General features: G+C 39.0%; 1 protein-coding gene across 1 annotated transcript in view; it reads left to right on the top strand.

Moving 5' to 3' along the window:
- Window positions 1–24,850, top strand: part of SUGCT (succinyl-CoA:glutarate-CoA transferase) — a 555,315-nt gene that overhangs the window by 198,336 nt on the left and 332,129 nt on the right. Inside the window, exon 11 of the mRNA XM_008150339.3 lies at window positions 1,211–1,308. Within this exon, the coding sequence (XP_008148561.1) occupies window positions 1,211–1,308 (98 nt within the window). The remainder of the gene's footprint in view (window positions 1–1,210; window positions 1,309–24,850) is intronic.

Consider the following 24,850-nt stretch of genomic DNA (forward strand, 5'->3'; position numbering starts at 1 on the left):
GCTGTGGATTTATCATTTATGAGTTTTATGTTGTGGTATGTTCCTGGGAGTTAATATCATAAATGGGTGTTGGATTTTGTAAAATGCTTTTCTGCATCTATGAATGTAATCATATGATTTGTATCTTTCATTAATTTAATGTGCTATAACATATTAATTGATTTGTTGATAGTGTACCAACTTTGCATCCCAGGAATAGGTCCCGTTTGATCATGGTATATGATATTTTTAATATATTGCTGAAGTCGGTTTGTTAATATTTTGTTGAGGATTTTTGCATCAATATTCACGAGGGATATTGGCCTGTAATTTATTTTCTTTGTAGTGTCTTTACCTGGTTTTGGAATTAGGGTAATGCTGGTGTCATGAGCTTGTGTGTCTTCCTTACTCTTGAATTTTTTAAAAATAGTTTGAGTTACTTCTCTCTCTTTTGTAAGATGATTAATGGATTGATTTTATTTATACTGTGGGAAACAAATGAAACCATTAAATGTTTATATTGAAAGCAAATGCTTTAATAGATGGAGTGAAGCTCTCTGTAGGCTACAGGCCCTGACCCTCGTCTATAAATGCTCCTGACTTTCCAACTCAACTGCCAAACTCTGCCTCCACATGTTGTTTTTAAAACATCCATTCCAAACCCACTAGATACTTCGATTATGATCTTGTTAAGATTGCAGGATAGTGAATGGAACTCGGCAGATATATTTTTCATTTATGGAGGAGGAGCAAAAGAGGAAGTATATAAAGCATTTTTATTGGTTATATCTTCAGGGAGAGATATTAAAGAAAAATAGTGGTACTTGTATTAGAAGAATATCTTTGAATTTGACATTATTTTAATGGTGAGCATTTAGGTCAAATGTGTGTGTGTTTTGCCTTTATTTTAGCATCTTGTACAACATCATGGGTAGGACTAGCAGGACAGATAATATTTATTTACATGTGGAACAAATAAGTAAATGTATCCACAAGATATATGTTGGTTAGAGGATTTCTGTAAGTACACACAGTCACAGCATCACGCATCCTAATGGCATGATTCTTCCTTCTAGTTTCCTTTGTTGCTCTATATCTCTTTTTGAGAAAAGGATAAAGACCAGCAAGGAATGGTCTTGGGGAGGGAGTGGTAGGCCTTGAACACCAGTACCCACAGGCAGGTATGAGAAAAACTTGTGAGTTATACATTAAAATTACTTTTATCTTTTAGATCTTGAATTTGCCTGAACTGATTGATGACTGCAAGTATAAAACTAATCACCTTCGGGTACAGAATAGAAAAGAGCTTATTAAAATATTATCTGCACGGTAAGCTTTGATCTACTATATGTACATTCAAGAATTATGTCATTAGCATTTATCTGGTGTTTTGTGGTGTTCTTCTAGGCTTATTTAGATTAAGTTGAATATTTTTTATCCATCTCACAAAATTGGTTAATGGGAAGGTATTTTAAAACTAAGTGTTTTCTTTATTTGAATGCATTTAAAAGCATTTTAATTGTCTTCTTAAGTACTGAGTCTTAGCAGTGCCATAAACAAGAAAGTCACAATGTATTGATTGTCTGTGGCATGTTCTTTGGGGTTTAGCACATCATGAATACTAATAACAACAACAATAATAATTTAACATTAGCTTTTACCTTTACTGTCTTAAACACTCTACATACCTGATCTCTCTTAACCGTTACAATCATCCTGTGAAGTCAGCTTTATTATTCCCCTTCTTACAGACAAGGAAACTGAGACAGATAGAGGTTAAGTCAGGAGTTTGTTGGCTTTTCTGACCCCCTTCTGTGAAGTTTGTCATGATGTTTTGAAAATGCCATATTGAGCTATGGTCACAAAGCATTAATGTTAATTAGAGTATATGATTTCCCAATTATTCCATTCATATCAGGTTATGCTTCTGTTAAAACCTGTACCAATTTGTCAAGTTTGCCTCAGAAGACTGTAGTAATTCTTAATTTTTTAAAAATCAGTTTTACTTGTTTATTTCTACATTTCTAAATACATAAAATCGACTTTATGGTTTTTACAGAATTAGATGCCCACTTGAGCTATTCTTCATGTATGGAGCATTGGCTCTCATTTTGCCAATAAACTATGTACTGTTGTTCAAATACCATATCTTGTGTTTTGAAAAGGCACTTGTATTTCTATGTAGTATATATCAAAGTTTTAGAAATTGAAATTTCACTAATATAATATTTATATCTGTCTCCTTTATATCTGGGGCTTTCTACATGAGTCAACATTCATTACCTATTTGCTCTCTCCTGGATTTTAAGCACTTCCCCACACTGCCTGTATCTCCTCCATGTGCCAAAGGTTTTGCAGTCAATGGGGGCTCTGTGTGTGGGACTGATATGCAGAGAATGGGGGAATGAGAATTGGGCTCCCCTTTCTTAGTCATTAGTTAAATATAACTCTGATTCTACTGCAAAGCCTAAGAGCCCTCAATCATTAACCTTTCTCCACATGAGAACTGGCAAGTTATTTCTGTTTTGGCTTCTTTGCCTCTCAAGCAGTTTTTAATTCATTTAATTCATTGATAGGACTTTTTTCTTTCACACCATGGTTACCAAGTTTCAATAATAGGCTCTTTTGAGAACCTTATAAAAGCTCTTTGATAGTCTAAATAAATCATATCCATTCTGTGAGAAGAGTAGACCCAAGAAAAATACAAAACCCAGGCAGATACAAGTGTCATCTTGCTACTTAGTTGCCAGCACTTTTATAACTTCAAGAACCTCTAAGTTAAGTTATTGGTTTCCTAAGTCCTAAAACTTGTATTCCTTGCTAAATTCTGTAATAGAATTCTGCTGTGAGAATATTTTTAGCAGCACCTGTAACAGATTAATTTCTATTTTTCTCTTTAGGATGAATTAAATATTATCATATTTTTCCTACTTGTATATACAGAAGGGGAATTTTAGCATTTTGGAACCCATCAAGTTCTTATGTCTTTATTTGTACTTAATAAGAAGCATCAATCAGACCGTCAAACCTCAGAGGGAAGGTAGGGGAGGGTGAGGGTAAGGGGAAGAGATCAAACAAAGGACTTGTATGCATGCATATAAGCCTAACCAATGGACACAGACACCAGGGAGGTGAGGGCATGAGTGGGGGGTGGGGGCCAATCGGGGGATAAGGACACATATGTAATATCTTAATCAATAAAGAAAAAAAAACTAAACAAAAATAAAACAAAGAAGAGACTAGGGAGTAGTCTTAAGAGAGGTCCTACTCAGATCACACACACACACACACACACACACACACACACACACACACACACAGACACAGAGAGAGAGAGAGAGAGAGAGAGAGAGAGAGAGAGAGAGAGAGAGAGAGGAGAGAGAGCGCCCTTGTTGCCTTGTTGTTTGGAGGCCAGGTTTCATGTGCTCTTGTTCTGGCATGTTGACATTTTTCGGTGCTCTCTTGTGATAATGTAGTTCTTCAGTCTTTTCCAGCTCATGTCTCTTTTCCTACGTGCTGAATCAAACAGTGATGGCCAGGGAGATTAGGGTATGATTAATTCCCTTTATAACCTTGTCATTTGTTTTTCTGAACAAATATTAGTCAGACATCATGATCTTTCATAATCTTACATGACCTTTCCTTTCTCTCTTTTTCTCAATATATGGCGCCTGCTCCAGCCACACTCCCATTTGGCTTCTTTTGTTCTCTCTCTGAAATGCTTCCCAGATTTACCATTACTCTAAAACAGTCACGCTTCAAGGTTAATTCTACAACTTCATGAAATCATCCTCAAATGTCTCTATTTGGGTTCCCAGTCAGAAAAGAAGGTGTCCTTTTGTTCCTTGTATCCGGTTACCAAACACAAACAGAATCCACAGGAGTTTTTGGGAAAGACATTGTTAAAGGTCTGCTCAACACATTGTTCCTTTCATTTAACAACAGTCTCAGATCACAGACACATTAGCTCCCAACCACGAAAAGGAAGCAGCGTGAAAGGAAGGAGAGGAATCAGCATTTATTTGAGGCCAAGGGCTTACCAAAATAATATTAGTTTTTCTTTACAGATGAAAATCCTAAAGTTTAGGGAGGTTAGTCTCAAAGTTAGACCCCATAGTGAATAGATAGTTAGAAAAGGTATTCAAAAGGCAGTACCTTTATCACATATCATATTGTCTCCCTGAAGTGGTATATAAAATGTTATTGTGTCCTTGTTTGTTTATTCACTCAATAAACATTTTTTCTCTCTTTATGGATTAAGGAATTACATATGTGTCCTTATCCCCGCATGGCCCCCCCCCACCCCCCACTCATGCCCTCACCCCCCTGGTGTCTGTGTCCATTGGTTAGGCTTATATGCATGCATACAAGTCCTTTGTTTGATCTCTCCCCCTCACCCCCACCCTCCCCTACCTTCCCTCTGAGATTTGATGGTCTGATCGATACTTCTCTGTCTCTGGATCTGCTTTTGTTCATTATATTCCACAAATGAGTGAGATCATGTGATATTTATCTTTCTCTGACTGGCTTATTTCACTTAGCATAATGCTCTCCAGTTCCAATAAACATTTGGTAAGCACCAAGGATAGAGAAGTAAAAGATCAAAATAAGTTGGTAAAAATAAATGCAGGGAAGGGAGATGAGGAGTGCCAAAAGTTGGGCCTGAGGCTGGCTATTCTATTTAGGCTGTCACTCTCTGATAAAGTGACATTAGTGCAGAGTCCTGAAGGAAACGAGATAAGGAGAGCAGCAGATATCCTGGAGAAGCTTTCCGGGCTGTAGGTGCATGGTGGGGAGTTTAGAGTAGCCAAGAGGACAGTGTACCTGGGGCTCAGTGATCAAGGGTAAGAATGGGAGTAGGTGGGTCCAGAGAGAGGTGGTAGGCAAATCATGTTGCAAAAGTTATGACTTTATGATAAAATGGTTTCTTAAACTCGTGAAATTAAGGAATTGTTTTTGATCTAAAAATCAGTTTGCTTATCAGCAACTTCTATTTTCTAATTAACCAGAATAGGCATATTTTTCCCCACTTCTATTGAAAATATAATTGACATGTAACAGTTATTAATTTAAGGTATATAATATAATGATTATATATGTATGTATATTGCAAAATGAGCACCACAATGAACTTAGTTAACATCCATCCCCGTAAGTAGTTATATATATATATATATATATTTCTTTCTTTTTATGATAATTTTTAGGTCTACTCTCCTAGTAACTTTCAAATATACAATCGAGTATGGTTAACTGTAGTCACTATGCTGTATGTTAAATCCTCAGAACTTTTCATCCTACAACTGGAAGTTTACATTTTGACGCCTTCACCCATTTCTCCCACCCTAAAGAGATGGCTTGAAGGGAATACTATACCTGTTAGAGTTCAAAGTCTTCCAGCAACTTAGACGCAGCAAAACCTCCCTTTTCAAATGAAGATACATGAGAGGGACTTGAGAGTTTCATTAGTATATGCTTCCAATTCATTCATTCTCTCACTCATTTATTAACAAACATTTATTGAACCTCCTATATACCAGTGACTGTTTTGAGCACTAGGAATACTGTTTTTAAAAAAACAAAGACACAAACCCTGCCCTATTGGACTTTCCTGAGAGTAACACTGCAGACTTTCTAGAAGACTTAAAATTTTTTTTAAAGAACTCTTCTATAGAGGACCCAAGATGGTTATAGGGCAGGTGAAAGCTACACACAGCTTCTCCAGGCACCAAACTGGATTTACAGCTAAATTATAGAGCAATTAACATGAATGGCTAACTGAAGGACAGCTGAACAGGAGCATTATATTCAAGGGTTTATAGAAGAAGCTACACAGAGACTGGTAAGAAGGGCAGAGACGTAGAGAGGGCTGGTGTGGCAGCTGAGGTGTGGCAGCTAAGTAAGAAGGATATGTTGGCTGTAAAAGTCCCCTTGAGGACCAGGGGGTCTCAACCCCATGCTGGGACCCCAAAACCAGAGCATTAGAGCCGAAAAGAGGACCTTCATAGTGCCTGGCAGCAAAATCAGTGGGCCTCTGTCCACTGGGAAGAGGAGGGAGTCCACTAGAATCCCAAGTGCTCTCCTAAAGGGCCAGCACACTGGGGCTGGTTCTTGGGCACTCACCTGGGACTTTGGTAGAGGGAAGGTGACTCATGGGTGTACAGAAGCCATAAAGAGAAGATCTGGGAGGTGTGGCTCTGGAGAGAGACCTTGAGCTACTGAGGTCTTAATCCTGAGTTAACATCCCACACCACCTCAGGTGCCATCTCCCAGGGTCGGGCACTCCTATTCTTCCAGCACTAGCTGGGGGACTACACCAACCCAGTCCTCCAAATGCTGGGGACACCACCCTGCCAAGATCAAGTCCAGCAGAAAGGACTGGTGGCTTCTGGAGAAGCCATAGGCAGACTCTAAGACAGTCATTGGATTGTGTGGCTTTGGAAAGGAGGCTAATCTTTCCCCCTCTCCTGTGGGTTTGGCAGGTGCCACCCCCATCAGAAGACTCTGGCCTGGCTGTGGAGCTAAGAGAGGTGTGCAGCTTGCTCCAGCAAGCCTGCACCACCCCCAATGGAGAGCTGCCATGATCTGCTTCCCCATATCCTGCTGGCCCTGTCCTGTGGAGCTCAGTTCCACAGGGGAAAGGGATGCAGCTTAGAGCTGGAACCATTGGCGTGACGCCTTTGGAGCCTCCTGTCAGGGTCTCTGATAGCGCAGCAATTTCACTTCTTATGACCCAGCAATTTCACTTCTGGGAATATATCCAAAGCAACTTGAAACACTAATTCAAACAAATATATGTACCCCTATGTTCATTGCAGCAGTATTTACAATAGCCAAGATCTGGAAACATCCCAGGTGCCCATCATTAGATAAGTGGATTAAAGAGTTATAGTACATTTATTGAATGGAATACTACTTGGCTATAAAAAAAGAAGGAAACCTTACCTTTTATGACAGCGTGGGTGGACCCTGAAATTATGCCAAGTGAAATAAGCCAATCAGAGAAAGACAAATAGCATATGATCTCACGTATATGTGGCATCTAATCAACAAAATAATTTAACAAACAAATGGGAAACAGAAGCATAGACACATCAAACAGACTGATAGCTGTAGGAGGGGAGGGGGCTTGTGGGGCAGGGTTAAAAAAGGTGAAGGGATTAAGGAATATATATGACACATAGACATACATAACAGTATGGTCTGAGGGAATGGGGGCAGGGGGAGATGGAAGTGGGCACAAGGGGGATAATCGGGCATGGAAAGAGACTTGACTTTAGGTGGTGAATGCCCAGTGCAGTGTGCAGATGGTATTTTATTAGGTTGTACACTTGAAACCTATATGGTTTCATTAACCAATATAACCCCAATAAACGTAATAAAATGAAAAAAGAACTCTTCCATAAAAACATTTGTTGTGATATGTCTAAGTAGTTAGCTTTCTACTACTTTTTATTTTTTCGATAACATTAAAAAAAATTTACTTTACAAAAGTATTGCATTTACAGACTGTGCCTGTTAATAATTTATTATCTTTTTGCTTTTTTTTTAGCATGTTAATATACATGCTGTAATTTTGTTTAGTGTGGTGTTCCCATCATTTCTATAATAAAAGCATTGTTTTGGTAACAATAGCTACATTACCACATGAGTATACCATGTTTTTGCCTGTTGTCTGCTATTAAACATTACATTATAATACTTTCCTTTAATGCTCATAGACAATTTCCCTGGCCTACATTTTTATTTTAAAAAGTTGTTAAAATATGTATAACTGTAGAAGGAGTTGTGAGAGTGGATTTGCACTGCAGACAGCTTTGAAAACACATTCTAGGAATGATGGACACAGTGTTTATTTAAAAAAAAAGGATAACTCTTACCCTTTTTTACCCAATTTGGTATCCAAAAGTAAAAACAGAAGCATCTATGGATTTTTACAAGGTCTCCTCTCCTAAATATGCCTAAATGTTTCTTCTCCTGTTTCAAAATCTTTCTTACAAAGTATTTTTTTCTGATTAAGTTTTGATTAATTTCTTGAGTAATTTTCCAAGATAACTTCACTGTCCACAGTAAGCCATCATTTAGTTTTGTAGAATCAGATGATGCACTTTGTGTTCTTCTATGAAATCCATAGACTCTTGTAAAATGCTTATCAGAAATGTCAGTCACTTACGTGCCTTTTCTGTTATTCTTGCTAAATGCAGTTTGATGCTACTCTCTGGGAGTGGTTAGCCTCCTTCAGAGGACGGCAGCTGCATGTTTTTGTCATCAGTGAGTTTTCCTTTCACAGCCAGCGCAGGCCCAATCCCCCGCAAGTGCTCTCAGGTATTACTATTCCCATCAGTGTGGCGAGCAACTTTTATTTTATTTTTTAAAATGTAAAGATGGAAGACTCTCCTCCTGAGCTTGCCATTCTAGCCAGGGTGCTGCAGAAAGTCTGTTGACCCAGCTGCTGATCTTGAAAAGTAGGCAAAGCTAACATGTGTGAAAGTTCCCAGCTAAAACTCAGAAGGGATATAAAAAAGGTTAATCCAGAGCCTGTTAAATCTAACCCCTTCCTTGCAGTGCTAAGTAGCAGCACACTTCTGAACCTCAGCCACTCACACATTGGACCAGCATGATTTGCAATAGTTAGGACCTCAGGAGAGAGGTGAAAATCATGAAACTAAAGAGAAGTAAAGATGATGTATTAGTACTTGGGGAGAAATAATAGGAAGACATGAAATGAGGATGAAGGAAAAGAGAAATGATGGAGAAAATAGAAATATAATTCACTTTATTTCTCCCCCTTTCTCTCTTTACAACATTATTGGCCACTGAGTATGGGCCCTGCCTGCTCCTGCAAATACAGAGATGAAATATAAGGTCTGGGATTTAGAGGAGCTCATGTTATAATCCTAGATAATAAAAGCCTAATATGCTAAGTGTCCGGTCGTCCGGTCATCAGTTCAACCAATCAAAGTGTAATATGCTAATGATATGCTAAGACTGCTCAACTGCTCGCTATGATGTGCACTGACCACTAGGGGGCAGATAGTCGACCAGTCAACCAGTCACTATGACGTGCACTGACCACCAAGGGGCTGATGCTCCGACTAGTAGGTAAGCTTGCTGCTGGGGTCCAGCTGATTGTGGACTGAGCGAGATGGGTTGGATATGCCCTGGAGCCCTCTTGTGGGCCCTCCCCGGCGGGCCAACCTCCTGCATCCCTCCCTGGCCCTGATCGTGCACTGGTGGGGTCCTTCAGCCTGGCCTGTGCCCTCTCACAATCTGGGACTCCTCTTGGGATGTTGGAGAGCTGGTTTCAGCCCGATCCTGCAGGCCAGGTTGAGGGACCCCACTGGTGCACAAATTTGTGCACCGGGCCCCTAGTTAGGAAATAAACAAGTAAGACAATGATTTAAGTAGTGTGTTCAGTCAACCTAGGCACAGGGTGCTGGAGCCCAAAGAAGGGGCAAACACCTCAAACTGGGGAAGTCAGAGAAGGCTTCCTGCAGCTGGTGCTACCTGGGTCTTGAAGGGCAAGTAGAATTAGGTAAATGAAGAAAAAAAGATAGTTCTTAAGAGAAATAGCAAGCTAAGTGTAATTTCATAGGGAAGAAAACAGTCACGTGAGGAGAAAATTTATCTTGGAAGATGACACCTTTTAAATTGCCTTTTGAAAAGTGCTACACATGTTAAGCAGGTGTATGTCAATATAGTATAGTAAAGGCATTTCTGACATATTGGTTACACTCAGTTGTTATAAATAAAACTTCACAGCATTAGGATAAATTTACCTTATAAACCGCTGTGACAATTCCCTTTAGTGAAATTATTTTTAGTTTTGAATGATCATATTTTTTTCTAAATTATGTTTCTAATATGTAATTGAATACTTGCTTATTTTCAGACTTTACTATATTATAATGTTGTAAAATTAAATGCCCTAGTTCATGGCCTTCTAAACAGAGGTGCTAAACAAATACTTTTTGAATTGATTCAAGCGTTTATTAAAAAGCTTCATTTAATCCTGGCAAGAGAGTAAATTTCTTATGGTAGAGGCTATGTCTTTTTTCTTACTAAGAGTTAATTTATTTTGGAGCAGTTTTAGGTTCACAGCAAAATTCAGAGGAAAGTACAGAGAGCTCCCATATCCCCCTGTCCCTTCTCAACATTCCCTACCTGAGGGGCACATTTGTTACGACTGATGAACCTACAAGGTCATATCATAAGAGACTGTATCTTTTTTATTTTATTTCTAGGGCCTATTGGGGTTTCAGCACTCAGTGAGGGAGGGGCAAAGCTTCCCAAGTTTGGCAGAACTGGCCAAAGAGAAAAGAGGGAAGACCCTTAATGTCAGGTCAAAATAAAAACAGGGGAGCAGTGGTAGCCGGACATGAGGACTTTGTCTGAACTAACCTAGGAGACCTCTGTTGTGATCATTTACTGTCAAAAGCCTGAACTGGAGATGAGAGCCTTCCTTTGACTAACTCTGGGGCCTTGAGCAAGTCCTCTGAGAGCTCTGAGCCTCAGGTTCTCCTACATATGACACACATTCCAAGACCTACCTCATAGTGAGAAATAACAAGTAGAGCAGGCATAGAAACTGCTATCATAGCACTCAGCACACCCCGGTGCTCAGTCTATTTTAGGAGACTCTCACCCCTCAAGAATCATAAATTACAGCTCCTGAATTTTTTATTATCAGTTTATATCATTTTTTTTTAAATTCATGAATCGCATACTTTGGAGAGGATTTTCTCCTCCAAACTGTAATTATATGAATTAACTTCCACAATTTTGATTTCATAAAGTTCTATTTAACTGCCAGTCAAATCCTGATAGGATGATATAACTTGGTAGTATTGTATTGATTTGAGTTAATTCTAGCAAAAGCAAAGCATGCCATCCTAGTTGGCCAGTATGGCCTTGCTCCAGCTAACTTAAAAAAATAAATTTAAAATAGCTCACAGGACTCAGGAATACATTTAACTCTGCATAGCACTCTTAATAAAGGCTATGAATAGTGTTTAGTATTTTTATTTTTAAACCACAAGTGGATCTTAATAACTAGTATTCTATTCCTTTTCAGGAGACATTTGTTTCTCAGTGTTGGCAGTGACTTTGGAACTTGTGAATATTCTACTTGCTCTGTTCTGTGCGGTTGTGACTGTACTCTATAAAGAATGAAACACTTCTGTGTGTCCCTTAGTTGCTCTGCTGTGTTAACAGACGCTATGAAAAGGTTCAGTTTTGGGCCTTTGAACTAAGTAAAATACATCCTGTGTCATTTTTATGGTTAAGTCTTTCAAAGCTTTAATGAATCTTTGGCCTTCCTGAAAGCTGTTGACTTACTTTTTTATTAAATAACATCTGTAATACCCTTAATTTTTATTTTTAGTAGAAAATAACACTACCTCATATTTTATTTCTAACTAGAGACCCAGTGCATGAAATTCATGCACTCATGGGTCTCCCTCAGCCTGGCCTGTGCCCTCTCGCAGTCCGGGAGCCCTTGGGGGATGTCCGACTGATGGCTTAGGGGAGCAAGCCTAAGCCATCAGTTGGACATCTTTAGCACTGCCAGAGGCGGAAGAGGCTCCCACCACTGCCACTTCGCTTGCCAGCCGTGAGCCCGACTCAGGGCTTCTGGCTGAGCAGTGCTTCCCCTGTGGGAGCGCAATAACTATCAGGGGGAAGCTCCTGCATTGAGTGTCTGCTCCCTGGTGGTCAGTGCACATCATAGCAACCGGTCATTCTGCCGTTCGGTCGATTTGCATATTAGCCTTTTATTATGTAGGATAGCTATCTATCTCTTGCCCCTTCTCCTTTCCCCCTTTCTTAAGTCCCCATTTCAGTCCCCCTTTTTGCCTTCTTTCCCTGCCCCATCTTCCTGTCCTTATCTCGTCTTTCACATTTGAATTGTTTTAAAAAGAAATAATAAGTAGGCATCATGTATCAACTTCCTAGTTGGGTTTTACTTCTTTGTATGAAGGCTTCATTGAACAAGTGGTTTGCTTAGAGAACAGGGAGGATTTTATCAGTGGCCACCCTCATGATATCATTTAGAAGGGCTGGAAGGAACATCCAATCCATGGAATATAACCCTGCTTTACACTTCGTTTGCTAATTTTAGAGATTCTGCAATTATAGATTTTTTGGGGGGTTTAAAGTTTGCCCACTCTTCAGGTTTAAATAACACAGGGAGAGTTAAAGCAGGAACTCTTATTCCTTAGTGAAATAAATTTTCCTCAGACTGGATTTTAATGTGGAGAAGACAGAGGGATCATGCAAGCAGTGTTTGCCTAAGGTGAATGAAGAGAAGAATGCAAAGCCCCAGAGATTAGGTTCCCCTTACCGACACTCCTGCCAGGCCGGGAGGCTATGGAAGGCTCTTTAAACTCTGATTAATTCCTCCCCTCTCTAAACCTGGCAACAATTGACTCTCCCATGTCTACATGTTTTTAATATACATAGAGAAACTTATTGTTTTCTTCTGAAGATTTTTTTTGTTGTTGGACTAATAGTCTCTTTCCCATCTGATCACATTTAAAATCTCTTCTGCCAACCCTCTTCCCCCCACACCCCAACTTCTATTAGTATCTTATGAGGCTGCATTTCATGTGATTTATATACATCCTCAACCTACATATTTAGTTTATTGTAACCTCCCCTCAGCCCTCCATAATGCTTTGAATCATATCATTGTAGGTTTATCTGGCGTACGCTGAAGAGGGCTGATTTGGATAAATAGATCTGACATTTGGTGAGGGTCACATTTGTTTTCGTATGCATTCCATGGAAGCTCTGCCATTATCAGCTAATAGATGGTCCCTTGTAAAATGTCTGTGTTTTATGTGGTCCATTTTCTGAATGTTGGTGATTTGGAGATAGATTTAAGTGGATATGTGTTGTTACTATAAAATCAGCCCGGAGGGGAAAAGAATGAAACACAGCCCTGGAATGCATCCTTCTGGCTTACAGAATGCAAAGGGAACCACCGCAACTCCAAACCAGCTCCTCATGACCAGGGCTCTTTCCATCCTGTTAAGAGAATTCTTTGTGACTGAGAATCAAATGATGATTTTAAGTGAGTCAGGATGCAATGGAATGTCATCCCACTCACCACCCTCCCTTCTTTTTTTTTTTTTTCCAGGAGGGCTATAAAACATCCCACACTGCCTTTTAGTAGAAAGAATTAGGTGGTAGTGGTGGGATATTTATATGTCCTTGTGGGGTGAGGGTGGAGAGTGATGGTGGTGGGTGGGAGTCCAGTAAACTGTTTCCCTGAATAAAAAAAAATAATTTCCTTGTTTCTCTATTGAAATGTGTATATTTTTAGAGACATAGAACTTGGTGAGCTGGATTGAATTTGGATATCATTGAACTTAACCCCTTTATAAGTGTAAGAACTTAGAATTTAATAGCATGTTGGTCAGAGACCCTTGGAAATCTGGTGGAGATTCCACAAAGCCAACTCCAAAGGCCTTGGTGTGGGGAGGGTGTAGGCACAGCTCTCCAGACGTTTCTGGCTGACCTTGTTTTGCTCTTGACTTTTGAATTGAGTAGAGAATCTAGAGTTTGACTGGTTCTCCTATGACCCTGTTTTGAACCTCAGGCTCCCAGACTCATTTCTGCTCTGCCCAAATTCCTGCCTGCCTTTGGCTCAGACTGAGTTCTGTTTGGCAACTACTTTGCCCCCACTTGGGTTCTATTCTTACCTCCTTTTAGCTTTGGTTTTCCAGCCTTCCTTGGGTCTTTGATCTTACATCAACTGATGTTTCTAGTAAGAGCTGATAGCTGACATCCCTGCTGTCCTGACTTCCACCAGCTTTCCAGCATCTGGACATATTCTCTAGTGACCAGCTGCTCCTGACCATCTTCATCTGAACAATCTACAGTAGCTTTGGCAAGCTACTCACTGCTTCCGGTGCCAGACTGGACCTACCATAGTTCTACTTTAACATTTTTTTTTCCAGTGTAATCACATAGTGCATTGGTGAGACTGAAATTGGAATCTTCTGATGATCAATGCCTTTTCCACAGTACCTACAGAATAATTGCTTATTCTCCTTTTCTATAGCTATACATTTTATGTTTCAAACAATCCTTCCTAATAAAAGAGAATAAGTGAACATTCTGTCACCCTCAGACCCCTCATGTACACACACACACACACATACACACTCCCCTTTTAGTCATTCAACTTATACATTTTCCTTTCTTAATGATTTTTCTTTACTGTATTGTGAACTGTTTTTCTTTTCTCATTTGCTAATGCTGGAAAAAGAAAAACCCAGACTTTGGAATGTCTGAGTTTATTTAAGTCTCAGAACTCTTTTCAATTTAATGAAGGGAAACAAAAAAGGAAAATCAGAATGCTGGCCTGGATCTTCCTGGTTTGGGATTGGCCCTTTTTGGTGGCCATTGCTATATACTGTACTTGGAAAATAAGAGTCATTGATGGTTCTCAGCTATTTTAAGCACATAAAAGTATAGAAATAAATTATGAAGTAAATTTAGAACTACCAGACAGTTAGAGAGCAATTGTGAGAAACATAATTGTTTTATAAAAATTTTACATGCTATTTTCTAAAGTAGATTAAGAGAAGAGGATATATTTAGTATATTTAATGAGGTAGAAGTAGTAGATATGTGTCACACTTGCATACTCAGCTAACTGAGAGTATATATTCTTTTCTAGTTTCTAAGGGACATTTATAAACACTGATTACAGACTAGGTCACAAAGAATATCTTACTAAGCTTCAAAAAAGAAAACTAAGCTACAATGAAATATTTCAGAAATCAATAACTTATTTAAATACACAAGCATAGGTATAACTTTAAAACACAGTGTTGTACACAAAAAAAGATAAAAAAAAAATTAAAATCTTATGTAACTATTGCCTTACAGCATACTATCCTAGAACTTATTGCTTTAAAATGGGTTGGGAAGGTTTTTTCTTAAAGGACTAGAGAGTAAATATTTTAGGCTTTCTTGTTAACTCTACCATTGTAGCAAGATAACAACCATAGACAATACTTAGTGAGTGAGTGTGACTGGGTTCCAGTGGAATTTTATTTATGGACTCTGAAATTTGAATTTCACATAGTTTTCATGTCTTATGAGATATTCTTCTCTTGACTTCTGTCAACCATTTAAAAATGTAAAATCCATTTTCAGCTCAAAGATTCTACAAAAACAGAATAAATGTGGCCCATGTGGCCCTGTCTTGAAACAATGATTTATTATTTTTTATGTTTCTAAGGTTTTTTTGGTGGTATTGCTGGATTTTAGGGGGCCCACTTATATAGTTGTTTTCAGCTTCAGGGGTGGGGAACCTTTTTTCTGCCAAGGGCCATTTGTGTATTTATAACATCATTGGCCATACAAAATTATCACCTTAAAAATTAGCCTGCTATATTTGGTCAAACATTTAATTAACTCACCTCTAATGCCTTGGCAGGCAGGGCCAGACCTAATGATTTCTTGGGCCTTATATGGCCCGGGAGCCAGACATTCCCCACCCCTGCAACCAAAGCCTAGTTCAGAACTCATCCCTAATTCTCTTCAATTCTCTGGTTATCTGGGCTGGAAAGTCCAGGATGGCTTCACTCGCATATCTGGTTGGTGCTGCTCATGGCTGCATGGAGTGACTTGGTTCTCTTCACCTTTTTTATTCTTCAGGCTGGAGAGACTTTCTTACATGGTGTTCTTTGAACACCTGTTCATCAGGCAAAGGCAGAAGCCACAAGGCCTCTTGATGTCTGGGCTCTAGAACTTGAATTGTCTCTTCCATCACATTTTATTAGTCAAATTTAAACCAAAGACAAATAGTTTATTCTTTTAGAGAATTTCTTACAACCTTAACATGCTAGTGTATATTATGAATCCCTGTGGAGAAATAGTAAGTAGTGACTATTTCTTATATGACTAGAGAAACTTTCTTTACTTCTTCCTCTTCTACTATTCCAAACATCTATTAACATATCAAGGTATGCTAGTGTGTCTGGGAACACAATCTGGGAAATAAGAGTATATAATTTATGAAAGTAAATTCTAAAATAATAGTAAATAGAATAATTATATTATTATAATATATTTATATATAACATAATAATGATAACATATCAGAATGTATCTCAGGTATTAACATTATAGGAAACCTAGGAGTTGAATTTGCATAGGAGTTTTGAATTTTACTGATGTAGTTCTTGGAGTAGACTGGATTATCCTAATATACAAAAAGCCAGGGGCCGTCACAACTGAAACAACTAGATGGACGACTGAACACAGGCTGCGTGGGGTGACAAGGCTGGCTGGGGGGTTAGTGAGGGACAACCAAATGACTGAACAGCAGGCTGTGTGGGGCAACCAGGTCGGCAGGGGGGTTAGTGAGGGATGACGAAACGACTGAACAGCAGACTGCGTAGGGCAACCAGGCCAGCAGGGGGGGGGGCAGTGAGGGGCAACCAGACTGGCAGAGGCGGGCAGTTGGGGGTGACCAGGCCAGCCAGGGAGGGAGGCAGTAAGGGGCGACCAGGCTGGTGGGCAGGGGGGCAGTTGGGGGCAGCCAGACTGGCAGGGGGGCAGTGAGGGACGACCAGACCCGCAGAGGGGGCAGTTGGGGGCAAACAGGCCAGCAAGGGGGGGGGCAGTGGGGGCGACCAGTTCAGTTGGGGGTCAGTAAGGGGTGACCAAGCCGGCAGGGGGGAAGTTAAGGGCCATCAGGCAGGCAGGCAGGTGAGCAGTTAGGAGCCAGTAGTCCCAGATTGTGAGAGGGATGTCCGACTGCCAGTTTAGGCCTGATCCGACATCCCCTGAGGGGTCTCAGATTGGAGAGGGTGCAGGCTGGGCTGAGGGCACCCCCCCTCCCCTGTGTAAGAATTTCGTGCACTGGGCCTCGAGTTTTAATATAAGAACAAAAGACCTACATATTCATTACCTAAGAAAGATGGGAAAGGCGATGGGATATTCACCATATTTTTCTAGGGGTTGGGAAATACTAAATCCAAAGAGTGGGATGGAAGTTGGGAGAGAGAATAAAGTTGATCTCTGAATGTACACTAACAAGTACAGGTTATTCACTAAAACAATTACATTTGTTAGATTAAATAAAGAATGTACTTACAGTGGTACTACATATAATACTACAAGAATATGCACTGGCTTGGTGGTTCAGTTGATTGGAGCGTCGTTCTATACACCAGAAGGTTGAGAGTTTTATTCCCAGTCAGGGCACATACCTAGGTTGCAGGTTCAATTCTCAGTTGTGGTATGTGTGGGCAGGTAACCTACCGATGTTTCTTTCTCACATCGATGTTTCTCTCTCTCTCTCTCTCTCTCTCTCTCTCTCTCTCAAATAAGTAAACATATCTACAAATAAGTAAACATGAGGATTAAAACCTTTTTTAAAGAATAATACATTTAAAAAATTTATAACTAATAGAGTTAAGCACGTACTAAATACAAAAGCAGAGTACAGAAAACAGTTTTTGCCCCCATATAATCCAAAAATGTAATAGAGAAATTGCATGTGTGGTAAACAGCAGTGGCATTAAGTACAAAATACCTAAGGACAATGGTAACAAGATACGTATGGGACCTACATGAAAGAGCTATAAAATTTTCTTGGCTAGGTAGACTAAATATTGTAAAGTTGTCAATTTTTCTCATTAATATTTTAACAAAACTTTAAACACCATTTCAATGGGGTAATTTTTGAAATTTAACAAATTCTAAAGTTCATCTTCAACAATAATTAGACTAAATGAATTTTTTAAGTGTTGAAGATGACAATCTCTCTTACATATTAGAACAACTCCAATGTTTTAATACCATAAATAAATTGAAAACAAAAAAAAAAGTGGGGAACATATTTCTAACAATAACTACAGATGATGGTAGTTATTTTATAAAAGGAACAGTCAAATATATCTAATTAAACCCACAATAGCCTCAATAAATTAACTTGAAGAAATAATTTTTATTAACTGAAATTCTAATGTTAAAGTGATGTATGAAAAAGCACTTGGTCTTACTAGTAATTAAATATCTATAATAATAAAAATAATAAAAGCGTAATATGCTAATTAGGCCAGAAGTCCTTCCGGACAACCTTCTGGATGAAGCTGGGGCTGCGATGGCCGAGCTCCTTGCACTAATTTCATGCATTGGGCCTCTAGTATACAAATAAAAATGGCTCAAATATTACTTTTTCTTTTTATTATAAAATTTTTAATCACTAATTTTAAAACATAAATACTAATTAGTGTTGCCTAATGTATAGTAAGACATATAGGTTCATGATCTGCTGGAGGTAAAGCAATTGCACAGTAGACATATAGAGCCTGAAAGCGCTATTCTTAACTCAATAATTCTATTTGGAAATATCCATCCTTTATTTCCTCATAAATCTCCTTAGATGAATGAAAATGAAGACATTTGCAGAATTGTGCACAGTAATGAAGTACCACAAAGCACTTTGATATCTAGCATTAGGGAAATAAATACTTATTTTGAATTAATCTATAACAAAGGAGACAAGGATACTGGTATATTTTGAGGTAAAGACAGTCTCTTCAATAACTGGTATTGGCAATAACTGGACAGATACATATAAAAATAAAATTGAATCGCTTACACCATATTAAAAAATAAATTAAAAATGAATTAAAGACCTAAATGTTAGACCTGACATTAAAAAACGTATAGAAGAAAACATAGGCAGTAAAGCTTTGAAATTAATCTTAGCAATATCTTTTTGGCTATATATCCTGGAGGAAAGAAAACAAAAGAAAAACTAAACAAATGGGACTACCTCAAACTAAAAAGCTTTTTCGCAGTGAAGGAAATCATCCATAATAAGAAAACAAAGGAAAACACTGAATGGGAGAACATATTTGCTATTGATATATCTAGTAAAGGATTAATATCCAAAATATATAAAGAACTCATATATTTTAACACCTAAAAAAACAAACAATTCAATTAAAAAATGGGCAGAGGACCTAATTAAACCCAGATAGTAGACATTTCTCCCAAGAGGACATACAAATGGTCCACAACATATGAAAAGATATTCATCATCATCAGGGAAATACAAATTAAAACTAAAATGAGATGACACTTCACAGTTGTTAGAATGGCTATCCTCAATACACCAACAAATAACAAGTGTTGGCGAGAAAAGGGAACCCTCATACAATGTTGATGGGATGGTAAATTGGTGTAGCCACTATGGATGACAGTATGGATATTTCCCAAAAAATTAAAAATAGAGCTGCCAAATGACCCAGCAGTTCCATATCTGGGTATTTATTTGAATAAAATGAAGACATTAATTTTAAAAGATATCTCCACCTCTATTTTCATTGCAGCATTCATTGCTAGTAATAGCCAAGATGTGGAAGCAACCTAGATGTCCAATAGATGAATGGATAAAGATGTGATATGTAAAAAAGAATATTTGCAACAACATGGATGGACCTAGAGGGCATTATGTTAACATAAATAAGTCAGACAGAGGAAGACAAATATATTATGATCACACTTTTTGTGGAATCTAAAAAAGCAAAATAAGTGAATTAAAAAAACCCAAAGCAGAAACAGAACCATAGATATAGAGAACAAGCTGATGATTGACCAAGGGGAGGGGGAGGGGTGTGAGAAAGAAAAATACTTATTTTAGGAATATTGTACATTCACTAAAATTAAAGTTACTGATAGTTTTTCATAGGAAGGGAGTACTTATTATAGAATATTAATTTTAAAATGCAAAATTATATAACAACAACAAAAAGGAATGGCAACAGAGGAGGTAGTATAGCTAAATATTAACTTTTGTCTCTGGATAGAATTATAAGATTTGTTTTCTCATCCTTATATTTCTGTTTGTTTTCCAAATTTTCTAATATGAACATTATAGTAATTAAGAAATTAATAAAACTGACAAATAACCTTGCAATACACACCAATTTTTCATAGAGCTAACAATACAATTCCAAAATAACCAAAAGCAAACAATTCTGTGCTCTGTTTTACTTGGTAAACATACCTGAAATTTTATTATAAGCCTTTGGTCATTGAGGACTAAGAACAGGATAGAATATAAAGGTCAAAATAAAGAGAAGAATTTATTCCTCCAGTCATTAGTTCATGTTCTTAATTTCATTTTGTGTGAATATCAAAATAGAAGGTATCTTAGACTTTTTTCTAACTTTTATATTATTCTGGATAAAAGCTAAATTTTTATAATTATATATTGTACGTATTTTCAGTTAAGTTTTCTCTCTAATAAATTAATTGAGAAAGTTGTATATTTTCCTTGCTTTGACTTGGGAAGGGAAAGTGTAAACTTGGTTTAGAGGGGGAAGGACCATGTCTTTTGTTGGTGTGCTATAAAACTTTTCAATTTCTTGCGTGAGAGAGAATGTTTTGATGAATCACAGTCCACCAGTGGATTTTGTGTGCCATAAGTAGCAGACTCTACTAACAATTTGTGCATGCTTTTTATGGTTGTTTACTGCATTGTTCAATAAAACTTACGTACTTATTTTAACAATAACCATACAAAGCATGTTAAAGCAACAAGTTCATGCAAAAGCTGCAAGTTAGAGAAATGTCAATAATTTTATGATAGTTGGTTACCTTATTTTTCTAAATATGTCAGTTTATTCATGCAACAGTAGCAGTTGAATGTGACATCTGATGATTAAAATGTTATTTTTCAGTGTAGTAAATGAACTAAAAAAGTAATGTTTCATTTAGGATACTTTTTAAAATAGCCTTTCTTTTTCCCATTCCCAAGGTCTTTCTAATCTGAATTGTTCATCTGTAAGATATCAACACCTTAGCATTAGTGAATTCTCAACAGCACTTTTTTAGCATCTCCTAAATGTACTCCTGGAATTAGAAGAGTGTGACTGTGATCTACAAACACAGTAACCATTGATGGTGTGATTTCATTAGGCACATGAAATAGTTTTCCAGTTTGCTAGCCCAGTCTGATTTATATTTCTAACTACCAAGAACGCCCTTTGAGCATATCCAAAGAGCAAATTCACTAATGAACTTACTCTTCTCAGATATATTCTTGAGAACGAATCAGTTTTGTGATTTGGTGCTGGGAGTCCACGGGGTTGGGCTGATGGGGTTGGGCAAAGACCTAAATTTTACTCGCCTTGTAGTGATGAAGTTTAAAATTCCCGTCTCATATTCCTCTTCCATTGTTTTGCCATTTTCCCTTCCCTTTCTTTCCCAGCTACTATTGGGCTTGGCTGGTGGCCTGGAGGAAAATCATGCTAGCCTCTTTTATTTTTCTCCAAGTCATGCTCTAGTTCAGCTCATAACATAAAATCATCACAGAATGTATAATTAATGCCAGAACTATCTAGGGTACGCTTAAAGATAAATTATTTAAATTCTTAAACTAATTAAGTAATTACTTAAATTTAGTAGAAGATTTAAAAGTGATTCAAAAATATTAGCATCGGGAGGTATCTTAGTTTGGGTTTTCCCCAAAGCAGACCCTGATCCAGGGACTTGGGTGCAGGTAATTTATTAGGGAAATGGTCTCAAGAAATACAAGTGAACACCGGGGAGAGTGAGGCCTAGAAGGGTGCATTGACAGGCAGGTTGCCATTGTGGGCAGCTGGGGCTCCGTGGTGCTGGGGATACCGAAAACTGTGTGGCACATTCTTCAGCATCATCTCACCAGAGGATGGGGAAGCTGGGGCATTTATCCGCCAGCTCCTATTTCCCCATGTTTGAGGATTGCCACAGCAGGTGCAGCCCAGCCAACTCCAGGGTGTTGGAGAAAGCTCACATACAAGGAAGAGATGCCGCAGTTTGAGATGGGAAGCTGGCGGCAGGCTGAAAGGGTCTGTATATCGCTGCAGTAGAATTTATGTTGGTCAAGGGCAACAGGGGATAGAACGTCTACAGCCCCTGCAATTGTTGGTGTCAGAGAACAAGAAAGGCTGAGTAGAATCATGGTTAACCTAAGGTGAAACTTGAATTAGACTGCTCAGCCTTCAATACTGTCCTGTCCTATTAGTTGTAAGATGTTTGGCAAGCTGTGTGACTTCGATGTTTCAGATTTTTTTTTTTTTAGTGTAAATTTGGGATAGTAATAATAATCCTTATCTCTAGAATTGTTGTAGAATTAAATGAGTGAATGTTGCAAAGGTAAAACTCAGAAGAGGGCCTGGCATATGGGAAGCACTTGATACGTTTCCTAATTGTAGGGATCTGGCTGGGCAGCAGTATGGCAGGGTGGTGGTTAATCTGTATGGTGTAACAGAGTTCTGTTAATGAAATGTACGTTTCCGTCTTATTGGGCAGACATGAGGCATGTTGACTTGCATTAAGTACTCACAACAAAAACACCTTAAAACAAACAAACGCTTCCTCTGTTTTAGTGAAAGATGCCAACATCTAGGGGTTCCCTCCTAGGCTTTGCCCCTTGGAAAAAGAGCGGAGCCAGTTCCTGATGCCACCCCTACCCCAATTTCACTGTGGCCTAGTTGGCCGGCGGCTGGGGCTGCCCTGGAGGGAAACTATCTACCCTGAGTTTGGACCGGAGACTGACACCCAAAGAACAAATGAAACGAGTATAAAGGGCTCAGTTTGCGTTTTCTTTCCCTGTTTTGTTTTAAACCTAAGTAGGAAGGTTCTGAGACAAGAGCATGGGCAGCGTCACTCTCCCCAGAGACCAGAGGGCCCGTGTCTGCTACAGGTGTAAGAGGAAACGAATGTTTCGCTGTGCGCATGTCGTCTCCTCTGTGGGCAGGTGGCACCCTCAGTCACCTCTGTCACCCAGTGACTCAAAAGTGACCACCCAGGGCACGTCACTTCTTGAGGGCCCTGGAGCCATTGGTGCACAGATGGTTGTAAATGAGTCTGCAGCGGGGAGGTTGTTGTCTCTGTTCCTGTGTCCGTTGGGGTGGCCGGCCTTTCTGCCTTCAGGTTCAGATGGAGAAGGCCACCTCTGAGCCCTCAGACAGAAGGAAGTGGGGGCGGCCAGGGCTGCTTCTGAGCTCCCCTCCTCTGAACTCTGCAGATGTTAAAGCTGTCAGCCACCCCTCAACGTTTATCTGTGGCAAATTGCAGGGGAGGTTTCTCTGAGAGGGACGGGCCAGGTGCAGTCCAAGCTGGCCCTGGGTTTCTGGAGAAGGCGCAGCAGAAGGCTAGGGCTTGGGCCCTGTGGGCACTGCTGGGCACTTCCCCTAGAAGGGTCTCCCATGATTTCTTTTTCTTGTGGACACCAAAGAGAAGACAAGTAGATGGCTCTTTTAACCAGCTTTCCGGGTTTCTGCCGCTTCAGAGTTTCCCCTCAAAGTCTCACCTTATTTAGAAGAGAATAAAAAGATAACTAAATGTAAAAAAAAAAAAAAGGATCAATGGGAGGACGTTTGCAGAGGCAGATTCTGGGATGAATGTGAATCGCTGTCTTCTAACATTTACGGCATTGGTTTTCAGCTGGGAGGAATCTTAGAATCTCCATCAGAGGGAGGAGGCTAGTGAGGGTGGGGCCAGGGAGGATGGAGGAAGAGCAGGAAGACTGGGAAACGGAGTCCTTATTCAGCTATTTCCAAATGTGAGGCGAGTGGCTGCTGAGAGGACTGTGCACCCTGGCAGAGCGCTTCCTGCACTGTGTCCCTGCAAAGGCAGGCTGGGTGACCATTCTTCTGGGTTTCCAGTGCTGGAGGAAATTGACAGTAAAATTCATTTCGCCTTTGGGATCCTTTGAAATCAAACACAGCATTTTATAGCCTATAACTCTTTTTTTCTTTATACCATTTTCATTTTAGTTTATTGTGTACAATAAGAACATAATGTTTTCTTTTCTGAGGCTATTCATTCATGGAAGACACCAGATGAGGAAATGAGTAAATCTGGGAAGCCGTGGATTTTCATACTTCATTGGAAAATTTCCTTTCTTTAGTGGGTTTAAATTTAGTAGAGATATATTACAAATGGAGTTTTGAAACAGGAAAATGAAGGAAAGCAAAATTGGTCTTTTGCTTTCCTTTACCATATATTGGGATTTAGATTATGTTTAGTGTGGTGCTGATGGTCTAAATGTGTATTTTAACCGACTTTGGGGACTATTAGAGATGGGCCTCATAAATCACCTAGGTGATATGTTTTAATACAGTGCACAACTGGGTTAAAAGTAATAAAAAGATGCCTGTTGGTCAAAGGAAAAGAGATTGAATTTGACCAGGAAAAAAATAATAAAAATTGGATCACAAATGAGTGTCTTGTGAGCTCTAAATGGCATCTGACTAGCAGTCTATAAGGAAGCTTCTTCAAATATCTTAAAAATAGTACCAGTAAACTTCAGGTAAGATGGTGGTGTCAGAGGCAGCGTAGTTTATGGATCTTCCCAAACGTCCATATAAAAACAGATAGAGCTACTAGAGAACAAGATTGGAAAAATCATGGAAAATTCACTTGCACCCCAAAGAGTGGGAACAAACTATCAAACACCATAAGAAAGCACGAGATGAGCATTTGTAAGGGAAAACATAGAGCAAAGCATTGGGGTCTCCAATGGACCAAAGAACAAGTCCAAAATAGCCTACAGGTGATCATTGGAAGGCACAGGGCAAATTTGTCAATACCAACTACAACTAGGAAGGGAGTGCAGGGGGTTCCTGGTAATATCCGAGAGACTGGGGCGGTATAGCTTCTTTAAAACCACCCTCCATTAGAGAAACAAGTGAAATAAAAATTAAGCAGGAAGTGGATAAGAGACATAAGGACAGAAAAGGTACAAATAAATCTAATAGAGGGAAAGAGCCTCAAGAAGTTTTGAAAAGCAAGTTACCGTATATATATTCTTAGCACCACACAAGAAAACTGGAGAGGGATTTCTGTG

This window comes from Eptesicus fuscus, chromosome 14 (genome assembly GCF_027574615.1).
Source record: "Eptesicus fuscus isolate TK198812 chromosome 14, DD_ASM_mEF_20220401, whole genome shotgun sequence".
Lineage (NCBI taxonomy): Eukaryota > Metazoa > Chordata > Mammalia > Chiroptera > Vespertilionidae > Eptesicus > Eptesicus fuscus.